At 37.9% G+C, this 21,161-nt stretch overlaps 1 protein-coding gene across 50 annotated transcripts in view; it reads left to right on the forward strand.

Annotated features, from left to right (window-relative positions):
* The window catches only part of KCNMA1 (potassium calcium-activated channel subfamily M alpha 1), a 528,098-nt gene that overhangs the window by 488,745 nt on the left and 18,192 nt on the right, over window positions 1-21,161 (forward strand). For 42 of the 50 annotated variants that reach the window (XM_069796228.1, XM_069796227.1, XM_069796226.1 and 39 more), the window contains 2 exons: window positions 9,637-9,750; window positions 13,027-13,157. In XM_069796228.1, the coding sequence (XP_069652329.1) occupies window positions 9,637-9,750; window positions 13,027-13,157 (245 nt within the window). Of the gene's footprint in view, window positions 1-9,636; window positions 9,751-10,454; window positions 10,539-13,026; window positions 13,158-21,161 lie in introns of all 50 variants that reach the window. The other 8 variants (XM_069796258.1, XM_069796260.1, XM_069796259.1 and 5 more) reach the window with 1 other exon arrangement.

The raw sequence follows: 21,161 nt of genomic DNA on the forward strand, positions 1-21,161 counted from the left end.
AAACAATATTGCTAGAACAGAGTGACAGATGTTGATTATCACAAAATGTCTGTTTAAGCTTTTTGTATGGATCCGTTTCCTGCCTGCATACACCTGAAATTTTTGTAGAAGTTACAAAGTAATTGTACTTAAAGACATGGAATCATCTGCTAAAGAAATTGTTGGAATACATATTGCAAAAAATGACTGCTGTGGTTATTACTGTTGCTGCTCAGGGGAGCTATTCAGATGCCTCATTTATTGGAGCTTAATAGATTAAAAGTCCAAATTGAGTCTCATGATATAAACCTAATCAAATTCTAATCTGCATAATTTTCCCATAAGCAGCAATGGGAAATCTGTTTAATTTATGTTTCAATAGTTGCCAATCATGTGTTGGACAGCATTGTTACTTTTATTTATCAAAATATTTTTATTGATTGCTTGCTATGACATCTGGCTTTGCTCTCCCTTTTTCACTGAGGAAAAATTTACTTTATTTGCTATAATGTAGGATATAATGACATAATGTCGAGTCTCACCTAACATGCCGATATATCATTTTTAATGGTGAGCTTTCCATTTTATTTGTAGTTATTGAATACCTGTCTCTCTGAACTAGGTAATATAGCTTAATTTATTTGATAAGTTTTATTCAGCATATTTATTTACTTTTGCCTGAGGTCTAAATATGCAAGGTTGATTAATGATTAAACTGAAAAGAATTTGGCTTCATTTTATACTAAATTCTTTTAGCTGCAAACCTGTGCTACACTTTGATGCTACCAACTTTGTGCCCTAGAATTACCTAGTGTAGGAAACTATTAAATGGTAAATGGACAGTAGGGACAATTAAAAAATCAAGTTTGTAATGAAAGTGGCTAAAACCCACAAGAATTTTAATTTCTGATGTTATTATGAATTTAAGTGTATTCCATAATAATTGCTGAATGAACACATTACTGTTTGTTCTCTCTTCTTCCAAATATTTGTATAGTTCTAGTGGTTCCTTCTGAACAAAATAAGAAAAAAGCAAAGAAAAAAAGAGCCTGTGAGAAGTAGCCAAACTACTCTCTAGCACCTGGACAGTAATATTAGGTGCAATCCACCAGAAAGAATGGTCACGTGCCATCAAGAGGTAAATTTCTAGCAGAAGAACAATGTGAGAGAACTAAATTCTTTCCCAACAGGAGTAGACTTTGGAAAAGCAGGTTCCTGACAACGGAGAAAGGGGGGGAAAGTAGATGGAAAACCAAAGATGACATTACAATTACAAAACAAAACAAGAATTTAACAAATCCAAAGCACATGGTATACTGGAAAGAGTTAAAATATTCTCTGACCAGTTTGTAAAAACATAGCATAAAATTATTGTGAACACATCCCAAGCAATAGGGTGAGTGTGAAGTAGTTTGGAAGCTGTTGTCCTCTGCATTCTAGAATTCCTTTGTATTGTACTGTGTGTTGTCCCAGGTGTTTTCAATTAGAGAATTAGCCAACCATTCCCCTGTTTCTGGAGATGGCTTAGAAAATAGATGCTTAAAGACAGCTACAAGATGGCGCTATCAGGCAATAAACTCTTGATGGCCTGTCCCTTCTTGTTGCACAATGGAGAACCTGCAGGGTGTCTCAGTTTAATATTTAATTTCCCTTCTTGATAGCCTACAAGCCCCAAGCAATTATCCTGGTTCGCTTGGCTGTAACCATTATGACTGTCTTCATGACCCTCATAGGTTTCTGTGATTTACTCTTCTCTGTGCCATACAGTGCTTTGAAAAATAAGAAATTATTTTCCTAAGTTTTCCACTTTTGGAATTGTTTGCTTATACACTAGAGACTGAAGAAGCAGTCACTGTTGTACTCCTGGAGTTTCATGTTCCCAAGACAGTTGTGTATAAAACAAGATGGCTGCATTGCATAACAGGAGTTCTAGTTCAACCTTGGCTTTATTGGCTGAAAAAAAAAACATATAGGATATGTCAGGCCAAAGAAATCAGTAACCTAGGCAATAACTTGCTTAGAGCGCTACAAAATTGCTATGGCACTGAAAAAATAAAGATGAAGACTCAAAAAGAGGAAATTTAATTTTGTTTTCCCTTTACCAAATATAAAAATAAATTCAGTAAAATTGTGCTTGATTCCACTGAGAGTGAGAAGTTCTTGTCAGACTAATACTGGCCAGCAATATTTACTGTCCAGAGATATAAAGTTTCCATTCTAGCAGACATGAGGCAAGTGGTATGCCTATTAACTACGTATTATCTCACTTAAGTGAGCAAAAGAGCAGGGAAAGAAGCAAAGCATTAGTAAAGAAAGCTCATTTGTTTTGGTAGCTTTAGATTGAGTAAGCCTGTGGTGAACCTTGGCAGACCTGTGGTTTGGGTAATTACCGCATGAGCTTTTGTGAAGAAAAAAAACCAAAACCCGAAACAACCAACCAAACAAACAAAAAAACCAACAAAACCGCACCACAAAAAAGGCTCCAAAACCCAGGCAGTTTCAGATAGACTTCATCTTGATTTTTTGCGTGTGTTCAATAGCGAAACTTAAACTGGGAAAAGACTTGTATAAATACCTGTGAATAAAACCACCTAAGTTATACATGATTCCGCACTATGCTTAAAATATAATGCTATTTCTAACATATTACGCTGTTCACAATTGGAAATGGAACCAATGTAGTATCATTCAATGCTAGACCTCAAGATGATGAAACTCCAACCCTTCTCTTGATCTTTCTTTTTACAGCTTAATCCTGCCTTGCTAGAGCAGCGTGAGAACCAGTAGACCTATAAATCGTTTACACTTTCAGCACGTGGGACCACTAACCCACCCAGGAATGGTTCTCACACTTTGGGGACAGGCAACTAACATTGATCCCGCTGCCCTGTGCTTTTATTAGAGCTTTGATTTGGACATTTTTCAGACATTTTGATTTGGACATTTTCTAAACAGACGTTTAGAGAAGAGCACTTTCTTGGGAGGAGGATGGCATCGTGTTCTCTGTAACAGTGTCTCTCAGCGTTCAGTGCTCCAGGGGTTGTTCCAGTCCCAAAGCATTGGAGGGTAGTTACAATTGAGAAAGCTACCCTTCTTCACCCTCTACTCTCTGTAGATTTAGCCTGGCCTATGTTTGAGCCCAGAGCATCTCTGAAAGATGCTGTAGTTTCTCAGAGAGCTGGGAGCTTACACAGTCACATCTGCTCTCCGACATTCCTCTCCTTTTCCAGAACTTTAGAGATAATCTCCAAGAGATTATTAGATCTTCAGGCACAAACTACAGTAAAAGTCAGAACTGAAACTAGAATTTAGGATTTTCAGGTTCTGAGGCCAAACTACAACTCAGACCACATGGGACGTTGAAGCTAGAATTGTTTCTAAATTGAATGGCTGTCACAGATTCCCATGAATGTCAGCAGCCCTTTAGCTGCATGACTGCTGCTGAACTTACCAGGTATACCCAAGTGGCTGTACTTTGGATAATAACAGGTATAGTCTATCATTCAATTGAATTCACTGGAATATTGATGGACATTGCCAGCAAACAGTAGCAAAGGGATATAGCTGTGAGATCCTTTTGTAAGAGTATTATTTCTTTTTGGCTGGCTCTGGTTAATGAAAGTTCTTGTCCCATATTCCTGCATGGTAACTTCTCGGGGGTGTGTTTGGCAGTTCATCACCTGTGTGTTATTCATATATGCTCAAAATATGATTGTTGTTTTATGCTTCTTAGATGAACCAGAGCTAGTTAATGGTATATATGCTTTAAAAATTATATTTTTGAGGACTTTAATGCATACATTACCCAGTGAATCCCATGACACCTTTCCCTAGAATAGCATTATTTAAAAGGCACTATCAATTTACATGGCACTTTAATGACAAAGCCACAAACTTTAGGTCTGCCAAGTGGATTTTTGGTTTAGGAAACTGCATTCTGCCTGCGTAGAGTTCCAGTTTAATAAATCATACATATTTGAAAGGGAAGGGAGGCGAAGAGGAAAGGGGCAGGGGGAAAGGGGAAGAGGATCATAAAGGATCTATTATGATCCTTTAGAACGGAAGTTATTTTATAAATGTAACATAAAAATCTCATTTGAGAATATGCCCATCTGGGTCTCAGTGAAGTCAGTGGAACAGAAGCAGTGCACATCCAAGAGCCAAATTTGTTTCTAGATTAAAACCCCAGTAAACCTTTACTGGCCCCTCAGCAGACTAAAAGGATGTATTTACTGCCATGTAGAGCAAACCTTCCTGCATTTCGTGGGACATTACTCAGTCAAGTGAACTGCACAGGAACAAAACCCAGTGGTTTATGGCCAGCACAATCAGCAGATCACGTGGCCATCGGGGCAGTTGCTCCAAACAACACATAAGCAGGGCAAACTGTAATTATTACTGATGCTTTCAGTGGGCAGAAGTCACTGTTAAGCCATGCCAGCATTCCTGAATTTTGAACTTCATCACAGTGCCACTATGGCTCCCAGAATACCTGTGTGTTACTGGTGAGCCACTGTTAGTGCCGCCCTGAGTTCCTGAGAGGACCATGGATCAGCCCGGCTCAGGAGGCACAGATCTCACAGAAGCCCAGTACTGCTCATCACTTGGTAGGTGGTGTTTTGTAGGAGACGAGGAGGGCTCATCATAGCCAACTGGCCCTGCTGAGCTCTGAGCTGGGCAGCACCTGGATCCCCAGTAACTGTTGGGAAAAAGAGCTTCCCTCCTCGTGGGGAGGAAGTTTCCCCGAGGTTCTCCTTCCACAAAGATGAGAACACCTTAAAGAGGTAGGATCTTGCCTCCAATGCAGTTGTTTGATTGTTTCACCTACTTTTGTGAGCAGTACTATCCCAGAGGGAGCTCGGAAATATTTCTTTGCACAGAATCAAGACGTTGAACCAGCTTTTTTCTGCAGAGAACTGCAGGAGGCTCAAACTCCTGCAGAGCAGGTAGCTGAGTTAAGGCACAGGAGTCCCTGCCTCTCAAAGAGGGAGCCTGCTGCCGGGAGGGAAGCAGTGACTCCTGACTGCCAGTCCTCACTGATTTTGAGCGTGTCAGGAGCCCAGATCCTGTGTTCCTCTCAGAGGCATGATATATTTAATCCACTGTTTGGCAGCATCTTGTTTCAGAGAGGGACAAGGGCTTAGTACCTCCTGTTGAAGTCCAAGCCATTTCTTGAGTTTGATGTTATGGTGGTGATCACTATAGCCCATGGTGGTGGGTTGACCCTGGCTGGCAACTAAGCCCCTACCCAGTCTATTGCTCACGTCCCCCTAGTGGGATGGGGGAGAGAAGCAGAAGGGCAAAAGTGAGCAAAAAAACTCATGGGTTGAAGTAAAGACAGTTCAATAAGTGAAGAGAAAAGAAAAACCAAGCCAAAACACAAAAAAACTGAAACCCAAGTGATGCAAAGGCACTCACTTACCCAGTACAGCAATTTAGTATTGGAGGCAGTGGCTGCAGGAATGGACGTGATTGTGCCGCACCTTACCTCCTAATTGTTGGCAAAGAGGATTCCCTTTTCCAGAAGCACCCCACTGTCACTGTATTTCCTTACACAGGGACTGTGCTTAGGCTTGCACAGGCCATGTGAATTTTACTGTAGAGGTTGATCCTGTTAAGCAATTGTAGCCACAGCTCCCTCAATTGTTTGTTGAACAAGGAGACACTGTGGTTATAAGAAGATCACAACTATCAATCAGCCCTGTTTTACAATTTTGATGAGTGTTAATGGAACAAGATTTGGGGACTGAAGGAGAAAATGGAATATGAAAGGGAAAATGAAAAGAGGCTGTGAGGAAAGCATGTCATTTCTAAATGAATGCTCAGTGCAGAGGAACTGAATCTTTTCACAGCTGAAAATGGATCTTAAATCTGATGCCTTAGCTTGTTTCAGCTTCTGTAATGAAATAGAGTTTTCCTAATACCCTGTGACCTGAATTTCTCCCTGCTTTATGGGTGCTATTCCTTGACGTACAAGCCTGTATTTTCTCAAGTCAGCATTTGATGATGGATGTCAAAATACAGGTCATGTATTATGCATATAGCATTACCGATTTAAGGTGTTTACTTGTCAAGTTGAAGAAATTCAGAAATGTCACATTCACTGAATCTGCACAGCTGTCACTTGTAGTTTTTCATGCCTTTAAATGAAAGTTCTGATGAAGCAGGTTAGTTTTCCTGCACTTTTTTTTTCTCTCTTCTGGAGGAAAAAAAATAGAGAGCCTATGTATAGAATTTACCTTGTGACTTGGGAGCAGGAAGGTGGCCTGAAGGTGCATGATGCCTTGTGACTCCAAACATAGGCACACAAAATCCCCAAGTACTCCAATTTTCCTTTTCCTGAAAATACTCCAAGATTTTTGTATTTTTAAAAAGTGGATTTGTAGACGCATCTGAATTAAGCATGGACAAGGAAATTAAATTAAAATAGCAGATATTTCTCACATCTTCCAAGACCATAGGATGAAAAATATTAAGGCATGAGTCTATTTTTCATTCAAGGAGAAAACAAAATCCCTTTAACATGCTTCCTGCATTTCATACTGAATGCACTATGAGTGCAGTGTGCAATTACAGAGCTCCTGACAGTCTGTGTCTAACAGAAATGCCACATTTACTTCAATCTTCCAACACCATCCTAGGAAGACAAATATCTGAAGGGTTAGAGAGAGGTGGCTACAAATAGCCTTCGATGGAGAGCGTGCGTGTGCGTGCCTCTGTGCGTGTGCACATTGTCAAATAGGGAGGGCAAGAAGGACTTACACATTTAGACATAGTTGCGCCAACTTTCTTCAATTTGCTTTTAGCTAGTAGGGAAATACCAATGTGCTCTTACCAACTGAAGAGCCTGATTCACTAAAAGGTGGTTTAGGGAGTGCATCCTGAGTTGGGGAGAGAAAAGCCTTCAGGAAAAAGAGAGAAGCAGGGCCTCTAGGGATGCTCCCAGCAGTACAACCCCTAGGGTGCATGGGAACAAGATTAGTTTTCTGTGCTCTCAGATAAGTGAGTGTAAAATGTCTTGCTGTTGCCATTTTGACTCATGATTCTGCAGAGGACCCGACTAGGCCGGCCACTTTAACCGCTCAAGGAGTCTACAGCTACTTGAGCTTTTTTCAATGTACTGTGACAAAAGCCATGTCATGCCTTTCCTGTAGCATAACAGAATGCAAAACTTAAGCACCAGAGCCTGCTGCAGAAGGAGGTGTCACACTAATACCCACCTGTCCTCAGATAGCATGCCTTCCCTTTGGAGTCCCACTTCAATTTTCATGCTGTTGTGAGAGTGTCAGGGTTACCTCTAACTCATGAGGTGGTGCCTGAAGGAACTTCGTTAGACTCACTTTGTGAGTCTGAGAAATCCTAGGCTCTGCCATGCAGACATAAGTGTTCAAAGAGCCAATATGCCTACTGGTCACAGTGTCAGACACAAAACATCTGCAGCCGATACCAGTTGGGAATGCAACTCACTGTCACTATGCCAGTCTTACTGAATTCATTTCAGCACGACAAGTAGTATTAAATGACCGACTGCTAACATTGCCAACATTTCTGATTGTCTCTAAGAAATCTGCTTTCTAAAGATTTTCTATGCACTGGTAATATTAAATAGAGTTGCTTTGCTGTCCTAGGTTTGCCTATGGTGACGTTTTTGTCTTGCAAGGCTGTTCAAGATATCACATCCACTTCTTTTCTCCTAAGGAATTTCTTCACAGACTTTTTACTCCCTTTTTACTTATCCTATCCTTACAATCCTCATGTTGTATCTAGCTTTCATGTGGTAGTCAGAAGGAAATTCATACTGGTACCTTCTGGAGGGCTAAGTCTCTCTTCTCAGTGATTTGAGTTGTATTACCTATATGTTCTATATGTGATATAGACAAAACATAGGGAGAAATGAATTGAATACCAAATAAAAATTTACATCCCATTAAATCAAGAAGTCCAGATCTAGTGGTCCTTATAGTTTGTTTTGTTTAGGGACAGTTTAAGAGTGATGGTAATTATCGCTGGAAAAGAACCATAAATCCCTCAGACAATATAAAACCAGTACCACATGTTAACAACACTACAGTTTAGTTTAGAGATTTCCTGGTTTGTAAATTAGTCCCCAAACTGAAGAAAGTTAAAGTAGATAATATCATATATCATATCATATCATATCATGTCATCTTCTTCTGAATTCAGTAGCAGATGAATGTGTCAATGAATTTAATGCAGTGAAACAGTTTCCACACTGCAAGAAGATAATGAAGTTATGTCCTGAATTAATTTTGCTGTGATTAATTTAGAATTGATATATGGAGAATTCAAAACTAGTTCAGACCAGTAATGACAGAGGATCAAAAGTGTCCCTGGATGTCAGGTGTGAAGTAAAAGAAGTCGGGTGTAATATGGCAAAAAAATGAATGTTTTCTCAAAAATGTGTGTTTTAAAGTGAGCTTGGCTCAATCCTATCCCTAGCAGACAAATATTTGCTTAAAAATGCTGCCTTGATATTGATCTACAGGATCAAACTCTGGTTTCATCATCACTTCTGCAATAATGACATTAAATGAATATTCCCATGCTTTCTGCAGCTTTAATGGACAAGTGAGATGGAATGCATTAGTCTCAACTGTGAATTTCCAGTCCAGTTGTTGCATGGGCTTTTGTATAACTGCCTATTTTTCAGTACTTACAATCAAACTCCAAAAGGCTTTGCCTGGGTATTTTTTATTAAAAAAAAAAAAAAAAAAGATTAAAAAATGCTCAGTGTCAAGAGTTCGATTTCAAACTGCGTAGAGAATCAGGCTGAAAACACAAACTTTTTTAGAAGTGAACCTTGCTGTTCTCCAGATCTTTTTTTCTCTGAGTGCCTGCCAATATGTTTTCTTTCCCACCTTTGTTTCCTTTACATCCCCAAAGGTATAAAACTCTTTCTAGTTTCTTTTCAAGCATTCCTCTTACAGACCATTTGAAAACCTGTGTCTTTTTCCTTCCATCCTATCTTTTTTCTGTTAGAATGGGCCCTTCCATCCCAGCATTCCTGTAATTGTATTCCTCATAAAAATGCATATTATGAACGGTACACCTGAAAAGAAAAAAAAAGAAAATTGTGTGGGTTGTATTGCTCCTGGAAAAGTTAGAAAATTTTAAATCCTGCATGTTGATCAAACCTAAAACTGCTAATGGAAGCAATTTGTTCCTCATGGTTGTACTACTGTTTACAAACAATACTATTTAAAATGTTGATTGAGTTTTAAGGAAAGGTGTTTGTTTCAGAATTATTTGAGATACTAATAGGACAAAATTAAACCTCTCTAACACTGAAGTCTTTGGTTTTTTATTTATATTTACGTAAGCATTACTCTTTCCCTTTTGCATGTTTTAATGCAAAGGCTACCTGGGATAACAAAATAAATTTCAATTTCTCCATTAGCTACCAAATATCTTACAGTAGAAATCACCTACATATTTGTGAAGGATTATGCTTTTAAGAAATAATTGTTGAAAATTAAGTCAATTTTTTTTAAAATGCCAATTTTTTTTACCATACTTTTCTGGGGAAAAAAAAAAAAAGAGATAGGGAATTCCCTGTTGGTGGGGATTTTTTAGTATAATTTGTCCTGTGTAAACTTTCTCTTTTTCTTTCTTTCTTTTTTTTATTTTCTTTTTTAGGCTTTACACCCCCTGGGATGGATAGGTCATCTCCAGACAACAGTCCAGTCCATGGCCTGTTACGTCAACCCTCCATTACAACAGGAGCCAACATCCCTATTATAACAGAGCTAGGTAAGGAAAACTAACATTTAACCTTTCAAGTACATTCCCCTATATTTTTCCAACTTCCCTTGTTATGCAGTCTCAGAAAAATTACCTATACTGTATCTTTACACTGCTGTGTTTTCTCTTCTGATAACTGTTTTGAATTACTATTTCTAAAGAAAGATTAATAACAGTTGTTTCACTTTATTTGAATAACTGAAATCTATTTCTCTCTTTCCTTTGCAATTTCACTATTTTCTTAAACACTGTATCAGACAAGATGCTTTTTACATAGTGTAACAAATAAGCAGGGGTCTTTGGGCTAAGGTTAGAAAAGAAAAAACCCACAGTAAGTATGAGCAGAGATTTCCTGTACATTTAATCAATAGTAAGAGGCCATTTGTTTATTTCTTCATGGTCCAGAACTTTTTAATCATGTGTAACCAAACTCTGTGTAATAGTATGAGACATTTTACTCCTGAGAATACGATGATGGTAGGTAACCAGGCTCTGATTTCCACTCTAGCTGTGGGTATTTATGTTGTCAAATGGTGTGATGTGAAGTGCAGAAGCTGTTCTGTTTTTTTCATGGCAAATACAAACTTGATTTGTGGTCCTTTGTCCTTTTATTTTCTTTTTCAGTTTTATTTTTTAGAGCCTTACCTGTCTTTTTCCCTTACTTTATTCTCTTTCTGTACTTTCTTTTTCCCCTTAAATACTTTACTTATTAGCTAAGCCTGGCAAACTTCTGCCTTTGGTTTCAATCAGTCAGGAAAAAAACAGTGGAACCCACATTCTAATGATAACTGAACTGGGTAAGAAGTGCCTTTTTCCTTCACATCACTGTCTTATTTTCTGTTGTTGTTCTTACTGTCATCAGCTTTTCCTTTATTTATCTGGCTGTATCAGAGGGGCTACCCTCATGGCACTGCTTTGAATGTGTTTTATTTGTGGTTCTAGTTGAAATTGACTGTCTTGTTCTGGCCTTTCTTAATGATTTTTTCACGCAGCATCAGTAAACCTTTGATCACACTCGCCTGACCTGCCGGCTGTTTTCATAGCACCTTCTCACCAATTCATTTTCTTTGGCCTGGGTCCCCACCTCCCGGGCCCTCCCTCCCCCCCACCAATTTTTCTCTCCTTTTCTCTCTCTCTTTCTCTTTCTCTTTCTCTTTCTTTTTTTGTTTTTGTTTTTTTTTTCAGCCTATTGTCAATTTGGTGGACATGCCTTAGCACTTCTCACAGGAAGTCCAAGAAGAAATAAAAGATACCAGAAAAAAAACCAAACAGCATCATACTTTCCCTTAAGCTATTTGTTTGTTTATTTGGGGGAGCAGGCCTTTTCTCAGAAGCTCAGGTTTTGAAGCTGTAAAAAAGCAGCCAAGCTTCTGCATTGCTCCCTCTCAATAAAGAGAACTCCCACCAGCTTTTCCGAACAGTGTTTAATGAGCATTTCCTATGGTGCAGCACCACACATTCGAGCCTACCTCACCTAGCCTGGAGACCTTTCGCAGAAATCCTAGCCTGCTAACTTGCATCAGGAAGATAAAGATATTGAGGATAAAACCACACTTGCAGAATTCATGTTAGAATTTGTAGTACCTTGGAAACTGATACCACGCGCAGCTAGCAAGCTGGTGCCGAAGTCAGGTATTAGTCTACCAGATGTAGGTGGAAAAAGAATGCTACTGTCAATAGTGCCTATGCTCAACTAGCAAATTAAGCTAAGGCACAAGCTCTTCAAAAAGTACATTTCGAAATGGTATGTCAGGCTCTCAAATACTATTTTGTTCGAGAATCTGGAGAATAAATTGATAGCCATTGTACAAAGAAAGGAGTATTGTAGATATTGGTGTTTGCTAGAATGAAATTCTTCTGACTCCCAGGGCAGAACACTTCTCCATTTACAATACTGAGGTGTTCTGTTTTCATGGTTACATCAGAGGGTGGAAAGGCAGGAATTTTAAATCCTACTTCAGCTCAGTTCCTGACTGAATGATCACGGCCAAGCACTGGCTCAACAGGGCTCTAAATGGAGAATAACACTTCTCATCTCTTTTAGACAGCTATTGTGAGGCTTTATCTATAGTCATTCATGTTTGGTAAGCTAAGCGTGGCAAGCACAGTAGTATATACAGGTTGGAAAAGGAGTGGATGGAAAATGAAACTATATACGAAGGAAGATCAGAATAGCAGGCGGAAGAATTTCTGGCCTAAGAAGTCCAGAGTTGAAACCTGATCAAGTTAACAGCAGCTCTCCTGTTGTTTTCAAAGCTCAGGAGATGTGTTCACATGGGGAATAGGGACATAGTCCATGTGTGCAGTTTCAAATGCTGAAAAAGTTTTTAGTTTCCCTTCCTTGCATGAGAATTGAAATTAATTTGTCATTTAATAAGGTAAAGGGTATTTCGATGGCATAGCTAAGCAGTCTGTGCTTTCATGCCTGAGGAGGACTAATAGGGAAATGTAGTATTTCATGAAATACGATCCACTTGATGCTCTGATCTCAAGGAAACAACTATTTTTAGTGGAGTGAGTTGGAGGCAGAGCTCTTAACTGTGACAATGAAATGCCAGAGAAAGTCTAAATGACAAATACTACTTTATTTGGGCTTTTTCTTTATACAGCCTGATGTAGATTCTTTTTCGCAGTGGCTAATGTAGGATTTGTGTCTAAGGAAGTGAAGTTATGGAGACAAATATTTGAACAAAAGGGAATGCTGCAAGACAATAGCTGGAGTATTGCTCGTTCATTCAGATAGATGCATGTTAAAGGGACAGTTTATCCTCTTTGGAGCGATAAGTGCATTAACACCACTCCAGTAAGAATCACAGCAGCCCATCTAACAGATGCCTGTGGGCTGTATCAGCGTTTTATGGAGAGCCTTTATTTTACAACGGGGTTCTGACTTGGTATCTTCTGATAACATTTCACTGTACATGCATACAGTCTTAGCCACTGTTCCCAATCAATACCAAGGTTGTCTCAATATATAGAAGAGTATCACGTATCTCATTTTGAGTGCAGGCAGCTGGTGCCACAAAGCTGCTTTTACAGCAAAGTCATAGTCACCTCTCAAAAGCAAGAGAGTCACCTCTTACAAGAAAGAAAATGATCAACAGATTTTTAAATGCACATTTTCACATCCATCTTGATTTCATTTTCAGTGACGTCAAAGACACAAGTCTGTGTTTCCAGACATATGCCGTTTCTTTTTCTTTCTGACTGTGTAATGTGTAAGGTCACATGCTGGTGACCCAGAGGCATCTGATGATTTTATTATTATTTATTTATTATTTTCAGTAAATGATTCAAATGTTCAGTTCTTGGACCAAGATGATGATGATGATCCAGACACAGAATTGTATCTCACGCAGCCCTTTGCATGTGGAACCGCATTTGCTGTCAGTGTGCTGGACTCTCTCATGAGCGCAGTAAGCAAACAAAACCTTTTTCATTCCCTTCCATCAGACTTATTGTGAAAGAGTATGAAAGCCTAGTCCCTTTTCCACAGGTAGTCAGAAGGAGACACTTTTCTCTTAGATGTCAAGAGAATTTCAGAGCCTAAACTAGGTTATTTTTTAGCTGGACACAGAGACCTTAAAACAGCTGAGATATCTAGTACTACCATGAGTCCACAATTTTAAAAGCAAAGAGTCTCATGTCAGGCTTTAAGGATAATATCTTCCAAAAAATGTTCAATCTCCCTCCAGAAACCCAGACCCAAATTCAGTGTGTCAGCCCCTATGTTCACTGTTCATGTCAGACAGCATCCACCATGTTTTAAGCTCTTAATTTCCTGTAGCCATGAACAATGCTCTGAGTATGAGCAGAAAGCCATTGTATACATCATGTGAACGCTACTTGTGTGAAGAGAGGTCATAATCTCTTTTTCACATGAGTTGTCTTGTGAATTGAAACATAAGTGTACGCCAGAAACTACAGATGGTGGCCTTTGGTTATGTCTACATTAGGGTTTTTGGTTTGCAGCCATAGTACAGTTTTGAAGCAAATGCCTCAGTCATACTCCTTTTCATCCTCCCTTGCTTCATACTGATCAGGTTTTCAGACCAGTCTCACCCTGTTTGAGCTGCACTTCTTTCAGAGGGACCTTAAGCTCTGCTAGATGTAGCAAGAACATAGCCTTTTTAAAATCTGAGCATAGGCTTTCTGAGCTCCTCATGGAATAAAGTTCCATAGTGCTGGAAATCATCTGCTGTAAACCCCACATGATATTAAAAATGAGCAAACGGGTTTCCTTAAAGGAGCCAAGTCTGACCTTCACCTAAATTCAGAATGAAGCTTTTTGCTTTTAAGAAGAATTCACGGTGATCTTTATTATTTAATATTTTATTTGTATTTCATATTTATGTATCTGTAGTTCATATTTTTATTCCCTGCTATATTCCTCATATTTTCCATCCACAGATGAATAATATCAGTCTACACCGTTAAAATTTTATTCTAATGCAGCCTAAGAGTTTGCAATAAACTCAGAAAATAATTTTTTTGAAAGTTATTGGCCATATTTTGCAGATGTGACAAATTCAGAAAGCCTAAGCAAGCACACTTAAACTCTGTACCTTCTCTAATTAAAATCTCTATGTATAATATATTTAGCATTTTCACATTATAAATAGGAATAATTTAACATGAAGGTTCCAAATTATTATCTACTGTTTATCTACTCACATTGTTATCTAAATCAATGCCCCCGAATGAATCGTTCAGTAGGGCACTTCCAGAATCTTGGAAAAAGTATTCCTCTGATTGCCACTGACATCACCACAAAAACAAAGCAAAAAGTTGTGGACACCATTGCTCTCTTGTGCAAAGGTGTATCATGTAAATAATAGTGAGGCAATAGGACATATGTGGAACATGACTGTTCAGAAATTTTTACTTGGAACTCATCATATAATCCTCACAGTATTTTAGTTATTGCTAGCTTTATTAACTTCTAGTTTTTGACACCTTGCCCCTCCGTTTCCGCAATTCCTTTCTTCAACAGAGTCTTTTTTTCAAACATTTTCATATCTAAGTGGTCATATTATATGTCAGGGGCAGTGCAGCCTGAAGCCAGAGAAGTAAATGTGGTAACAAGTGTAGAAAATTCTAACTTCTTAGAAAAAAAAATAATCAAGAAGACAAGCCAAGGATTCAGTCAGTTAGAATTGTTCACCATTCTGTCTTTTCTTTGACCACTTTGCTGATTGGTGGCAGCGTTATTTTCTCTTTTATTCCTCAAAGGCCTAGTAAAGAGTTGGAAAAGTACAATTCTTCCTGACCCTTCAGAAAGCATTAAGATGTGTCAGATGTTTTCCCTTTACTATCCCTATTCTCATGGGAAGGATGTATTCTCCTTTCACTTCTCCGAGGAAAAGAGTGTTCTTCACGCAAACTAATCTACTTGCACTGTATTATCTCTTTTTTTTTTTTCCTAGAGTACACTTGTTTTTAGGGACCAGCTTCTATTTATTCTGCCTAACTTACAGCCAGTACCAGCAAACTGAACACAAAATCCTAACTAAATTGTGAGATCAGCAGTCATGCTTTCATCCTATTAATTGCACAGGTATTCTGTAAGAAGGAAATAATACACACTGTACTGGCCTGTGCCAGCTCATTTTGAGAATAGGCTATAGTTCGTTATTCAATCTGCTTAGCGATTTGGGATTTTTTATTGCTTAATTTTTATAGAAAAATTCCAACTTATGATCTCTGTTGATATCTCTGGCATGCAAATTCCTTATATGGTCTACAGTACAAACGTACAATGCATGAACTGCTCCATTAAGAAAGAATCTCCTCTCACAGTGGTGGGGTTTTGTAGTAAAACAAGTGTAAGAAAGATTAGAAAGTAGAATAATATCCACGCGTACAGTATTCTTTCTGATCTGCAGGTAATTTGAAACATACCTATAGATGTATGTATATAGAAAAAGAGGTACAAAATATATTTAAAATAATTTGCTAAAGTATTCAGTTATTGAATAATAATAATGATACTAATAATTCAACAGTATTAATCAGTGTTAAATTAATATTTTCTTTCATGTAATTTTATTAATATAGAAGTAGTGGAGTAAACCCTACTCGTGAATCACAAATTAGAAAATGCGTTGTCACTTTCTGATTCAAATTTGAATGCTGAAGATCATAACGTTCTGCTAGTTTAGCATTATTTCCTATAAGATGACAGTATTAGATATTTTAAATTTGAAGTTTTCTGTTATTTTCTATTTCAAAGATAAAAGGCTTAATGAGTTTTACTTTTCAAAATGCTAGCTACAGGCTATCTACACAGTTTGTCCTCTGCAGCAAAGGCAATATATTCTACAAGCCTATGATTCACAGTGTGGTAGTTCGAAGATCATTGCTCAGAAGACAATAACGAGCCCAAAAAACTGCATTGTCTTTTTGATGAGTTGGTAACAGTGGTCTCTCCAGGCTTTGGTTAAAGTGCATTATTGTACTCTGTGTGAACACTGTAGACATGGTTCATGTTTTAAGTGTGGCAGTGGCTATTGTTAAATCACACCAGCTAATCATTATTATGTCTTTGAAGAGACATCTACTGCCATCAGAGACGTGAATGATATATTAATATTTGTTTTGTCATAACATATGCAAACCCAGGGAAAGAATATATGTAATCTGTCAGTCTCAAGGTGGCGCCGCTCCTGAAAAGCAAAGCACATTCTCATCACCAAATTGAATGTGACTAAAAGCCATGGGATTGGAAGCATCTTTTAGATAATGTGGATGTTGTGTAAAAAGATTATCTTGAGCTATAAAATTACATGACATAGGATAGCTTAAGGGAAGCAAATTTTTGAGGAGGAGTACTTTTTCCTTTTCTGGGCCTTGTTGAGATAGTTTTTCCAGAAAATCCTGTGCGTGCAGGAAAATCAGTTTTATTGACACGCAGTACTTTCAAAGGTTTGAGCAGTTGGCTTGAGAGCCAATGCTTCTCTGTTACTCCTTTTGGTGCTAAAGCTATGAGAACCACAGAAGTTCTGGCAGGTTGGCATCCCTCCCATACATACTGCTGACAATAGACTTGATGTACTGTCAGAGTGCTGCCATTAGAAGCAAAGATCTCCACAACCAGATTATACCGTTTAACATTCAATATCCTCGATTTCCTTGTACTAGAACTTTAGGTCTTGGTTTTTGTTCTATAATACTACATTCTACATTTTCTTCATATAAACAAAAGCACAGAATGGAAGACAATAGTTAAAACAGTTAAAAATAACTTTTCAGTATATCCCTTACTCAAGAGTTCTCCATCAGGGATCCTCACAGTCTTATTTATACAGAAAAGAAACTGTTCTAATCTATGATATGGGCATTTTGAAACACAAGACTGGGTTTTGTGCAAGTCTGTTCAGGGGATTAGCAAGCATCATCTTGTAACCTAAAGCACCCCAAACTTCTTTAAAGTTTGGACAATATTTTGAGAATCAATAGATTTTCAAGGGGTGAAATGCTGTTAGTTATTTTCTGCTGTTGATTCTGTCTCAAAGGCCCTTTTGTTATTGGTCTAAGTTACTGATGTTAGCTTAGATTTGGATATATATTATTTATTCAACAGAATTCCTCCAACTGAAAAAGAAAAGCAAGTTAAAGTATTTGTTTGAAAGCAATGTTAAAAACTGCATGCAGTGGAGGAGGAGTCTTCTTAAAAGAAATCCATAAAAACCCACTAGCAAACACAAAAAAAATGGCAGATATGACTTGGAAAATGACAATTTTAGAGTAATTATAAATGAAAGGCAAAGTGCTATTAAAGTTAAAGCAATGTTATTAAAAGATGTGCTAATTTTCAGTTAAATTTTCTGTAAAAGACCAATTAGTTTAAAAGGCTTGTCAGCATTAACTGCAAAACATAAGCACTCTGGCAATTATACTTTAAAAAATGATTGAACAAATGGGAAAGCATCCCCAAAATGTTTGAAAGAGCTGGACTACAATTCCGGAGCATAGGCTAGGTGGCACTGCTAGCTCAGATATCTGTGTCAGAATTTCCTTGCTATTTACCCAGTTTCAATGTCTATGATGCATTTCCTTTTTTTCTGTGTTTAGACTACACCTATTTCACATTCTCATTCCAGATGCTAATTATAGCGATGTCATACAGATGTCCAGTGTGGGGTTCAGTTAATGGCAGTAGCAAACAAGTATTTCTTCAGTTGTGATTTTACAGTCAACAAAAGGGATTCACTACCATTACTGGAAAGTGTCTTGTTACTTTAAGTACAGCAGCACCTTTCCAAAGACGTTCTGTAGATCAGTTTCTTATAAGTACTGGCAGTTCCAGGCCAGGTACCCTCCCACAGAGCAAGTAGAAGATCATTCTCAAATTAATTTCAGTGTATTGTTATTCCAAAGGAAATGGATATCCGGTAGTTCAGCTTTTCAGTGTCCCCAGTTCCAAACTGGCAAGAGGTAATGAGAGGAGACTGATTTTTGCGACAATTGAAAGCATGGACAGACGGGTTTTTCCTGAGGAGTGTTAAATATGTTAGTATAGGAGGAAGCAAGCCTATTTAGCAGAAGGTGACAGGTTACAGCTTCCTATTCACCCATCCTGTCTTGCTTATGGTTGGGCATTTTCTGATCGGTTGCAGTGCCAGAGCAGTCTGCCCTGGAAGTTGGAATCTTTTTACTCATTGATGGCAAAAAACCCCAAACCCATCATTTGGCTGCACTCATCCATCTGATTAAATGGTGACATCCACATCAGTCATGGTGTGAAACCCAAATTAAGCCATTGTTCCAAGATAAATGTTGCCTCCTTTGCTAATAAATGTCTTAGCATTGCCTTAACATTTGTCTAGCAGTGGGAGGCCTTTCTCCAGTGACAGCATTCTGTTCCATCAACAATAGACTTGATTCTTTTCTCATTTGCATCAGTTTCATAGCAGTGTATGGCTCCCAGAGTTACTCCTGGTTGGCACACAACATAAGCCAGAATTGGGCCCATTATGTTGTAATTGCACTGGGGTTTGGGGGTGGGGGTGTATTTTATTTTATTTTATTTTATTTTATTTTATTTTATTTTATTTGTATTAATGAATTTGTGACAGGTACCTGACTTGATACATTATTTTACTACTGCTTTCATTTCTCAGTTTAATATGAGATCTGTAGTAAAATGAGCAATATGGCCGCAGTATAATTTCTTAGTATATCATGCTCTAGTGAGCTACAACTGAATTTATGATAAGGGGTAGTTGTGCACTTGCACAGTACAAAATTCAGATGAGCTAAGAGTATATGTGTTTAAATCTTGGGTTATGGCTATAGTTGCTATAATTTGAATTACAGAATAAAGAGAGAGAGAAAGGGTTGGGAACCAGGGAAGGCTGGCCTAATGATACCTCCTAAAGAGTAATAAAATTATTAGTACAATTTTAGACTTTTGCATGTTTTACCAATCACTGCAAGTCAGCAGTCTATAAACCCAGGCTATTTTACACAAACCAGCATCCATCAGTCTTAGAGCAGGTGAACATTTCTTACCATAGTTGGGCCCATTGTAAACCAGACTTGAAAAATCTACCAGTAAAGATATGCTTTACTTTTGTTTCATGTTCTTCTATCTTGATTTATAGATGTAAACCTGAGAATAGCATTTTTGAATAATACTAAATATCACTGCTTAGAGAAGAAAAAGGAATAAAAAAATACTGAATAAAAGAGTGGGGAAGGTATGAGAAAAGATACTATTGCAGAAAATGCTATGCTTTTGTGAAGATATGTGCTTAAAGTGCTGTATAGAATATGTTGAAGCACATTTTTACTGAAAGGGCTTTTCCAGCTTCTACAATTGCAGTGCCTCCCGCCTCTAGATCTGGCAGAATTTGGCTTTATATCCATGAAACTGGTGTCAAGTAACATTGCTGCCTAACTGCAGGAGCAAAGGAATTGTGCTAATTATTTTAGTTCTGAGTGGTGTATAGTATACACTGACAAAAGCGGAGAAAAGAGACTAAACAATGCCAGTTTTTTTTTATTCTGAGTACTTCCATGTTGGAAGAGTATAGCACAGTGGGAAGAGTTGCCAAAGAGGGCAACTCTGATTCTCACCTCAGGGACATCGAGGAAGAAGTAATTGAAGAATAAACAATCATGCCTGAATGTCTTCTGTCTCGCACCACGGCAATTCCTATTAAATATCATGTAATCACTCCAGACTTACATCCCTGCAGAGGGGTCACATTGATTTTTCTTCATGTTAAGAAAGGTTTAAGTATTACACTTGAATTGTTACACAGTGCATCCAATATGTAAGAGCTGATTTGAGATTAGCTGTTGGTTTAGACTAACTGAATCTTCCTGAACCTGCTAATGTCAGACAACTCTTTACAGTACACTTTGTATTTAAAATATATAGTGCTTTACCTGGGCTAATTTAAAATAATTGGAGTTGATGAGATGCAAATATTTGCTTTAGGGCATGTGTAACAATAACAATATGTTTCTCTCATTTTAATTTAGTCAACAGGTGAATGGCGTATATACCTATGTAAATAAGCAGAGAAGCTTGAAGTTATGAAACTTCAATGTAACAGTGAAAAATGTTGCTGCATAGAATTCATTTGCTCCTGTTTTATCTGTCATCTCAAGTGAACAATAAAACTGAAGTTTCATTATACAAAGAAAGAATATCAAAGTAACATGGATAGGAAGCTAGTTCTGCTTTTTGATCTCAGGATAAAATATTTCAAGTTGTACCTCAGTTTACCCATGTATTAAATACAATTACATTATATGGATAGAGCAATGAATTTCATTGAAAAGTATTACTTCAAAAAGTATTATCTTTGGACAAGCAGCGCGGTTTGAGAATTCAGTATTCATTTTTACTTGGTTGGATTACAGACATTTGTTCCAAGTCCTAAGTTCAACAAAAGTCACAAATCTAGTAATGGAATCCACAAACCCAGGGATGTCAATCCCGTGTACTCTACAGTGAGCTCATTTTCTTCTTGTATGTCCCCATACAAGGGGGGACACTTGCAAAGCTTCTGAAAACACAGATGTTAGTGACATTGTAAGCGATGGTGTCTCCTTTTTTTGTTCAACATTATTTTTTGCCCAGTACATTACATTGCAGATATTTAACTGAGTATATCAGAACTATACCAGTATACTTTTAAGTGAACTTGAAAGTCATTCATCTGGCATTAAATTAATATTTAAAATACCCATTGTTTGCCTGACAGACCAGCAATGCTACAGATGCTGGCAAAATGTCAGTGTGGAGCAGATCTTCCCTAATAAACCACACTTACCCTATACCCTAGAGTTTTTTAAAAGGACCACCAGGATCCCAAACTCATCATACATTTATCTGGAATGAACTCAAGATGTTTAATTGATACATGCTTATGTCTGAACACTGTCAAGTCTCGTAATAAGATGTT

Source organism: Haliaeetus albicilla, chromosome 11 (genome assembly GCF_947461875.1).
Source record: "Haliaeetus albicilla chromosome 11, bHalAlb1.1, whole genome shotgun sequence".
Taxonomy (NCBI): domain Eukaryota; kingdom Metazoa; phylum Chordata; class Aves; order Accipitriformes; family Accipitridae; genus Haliaeetus; species Haliaeetus albicilla.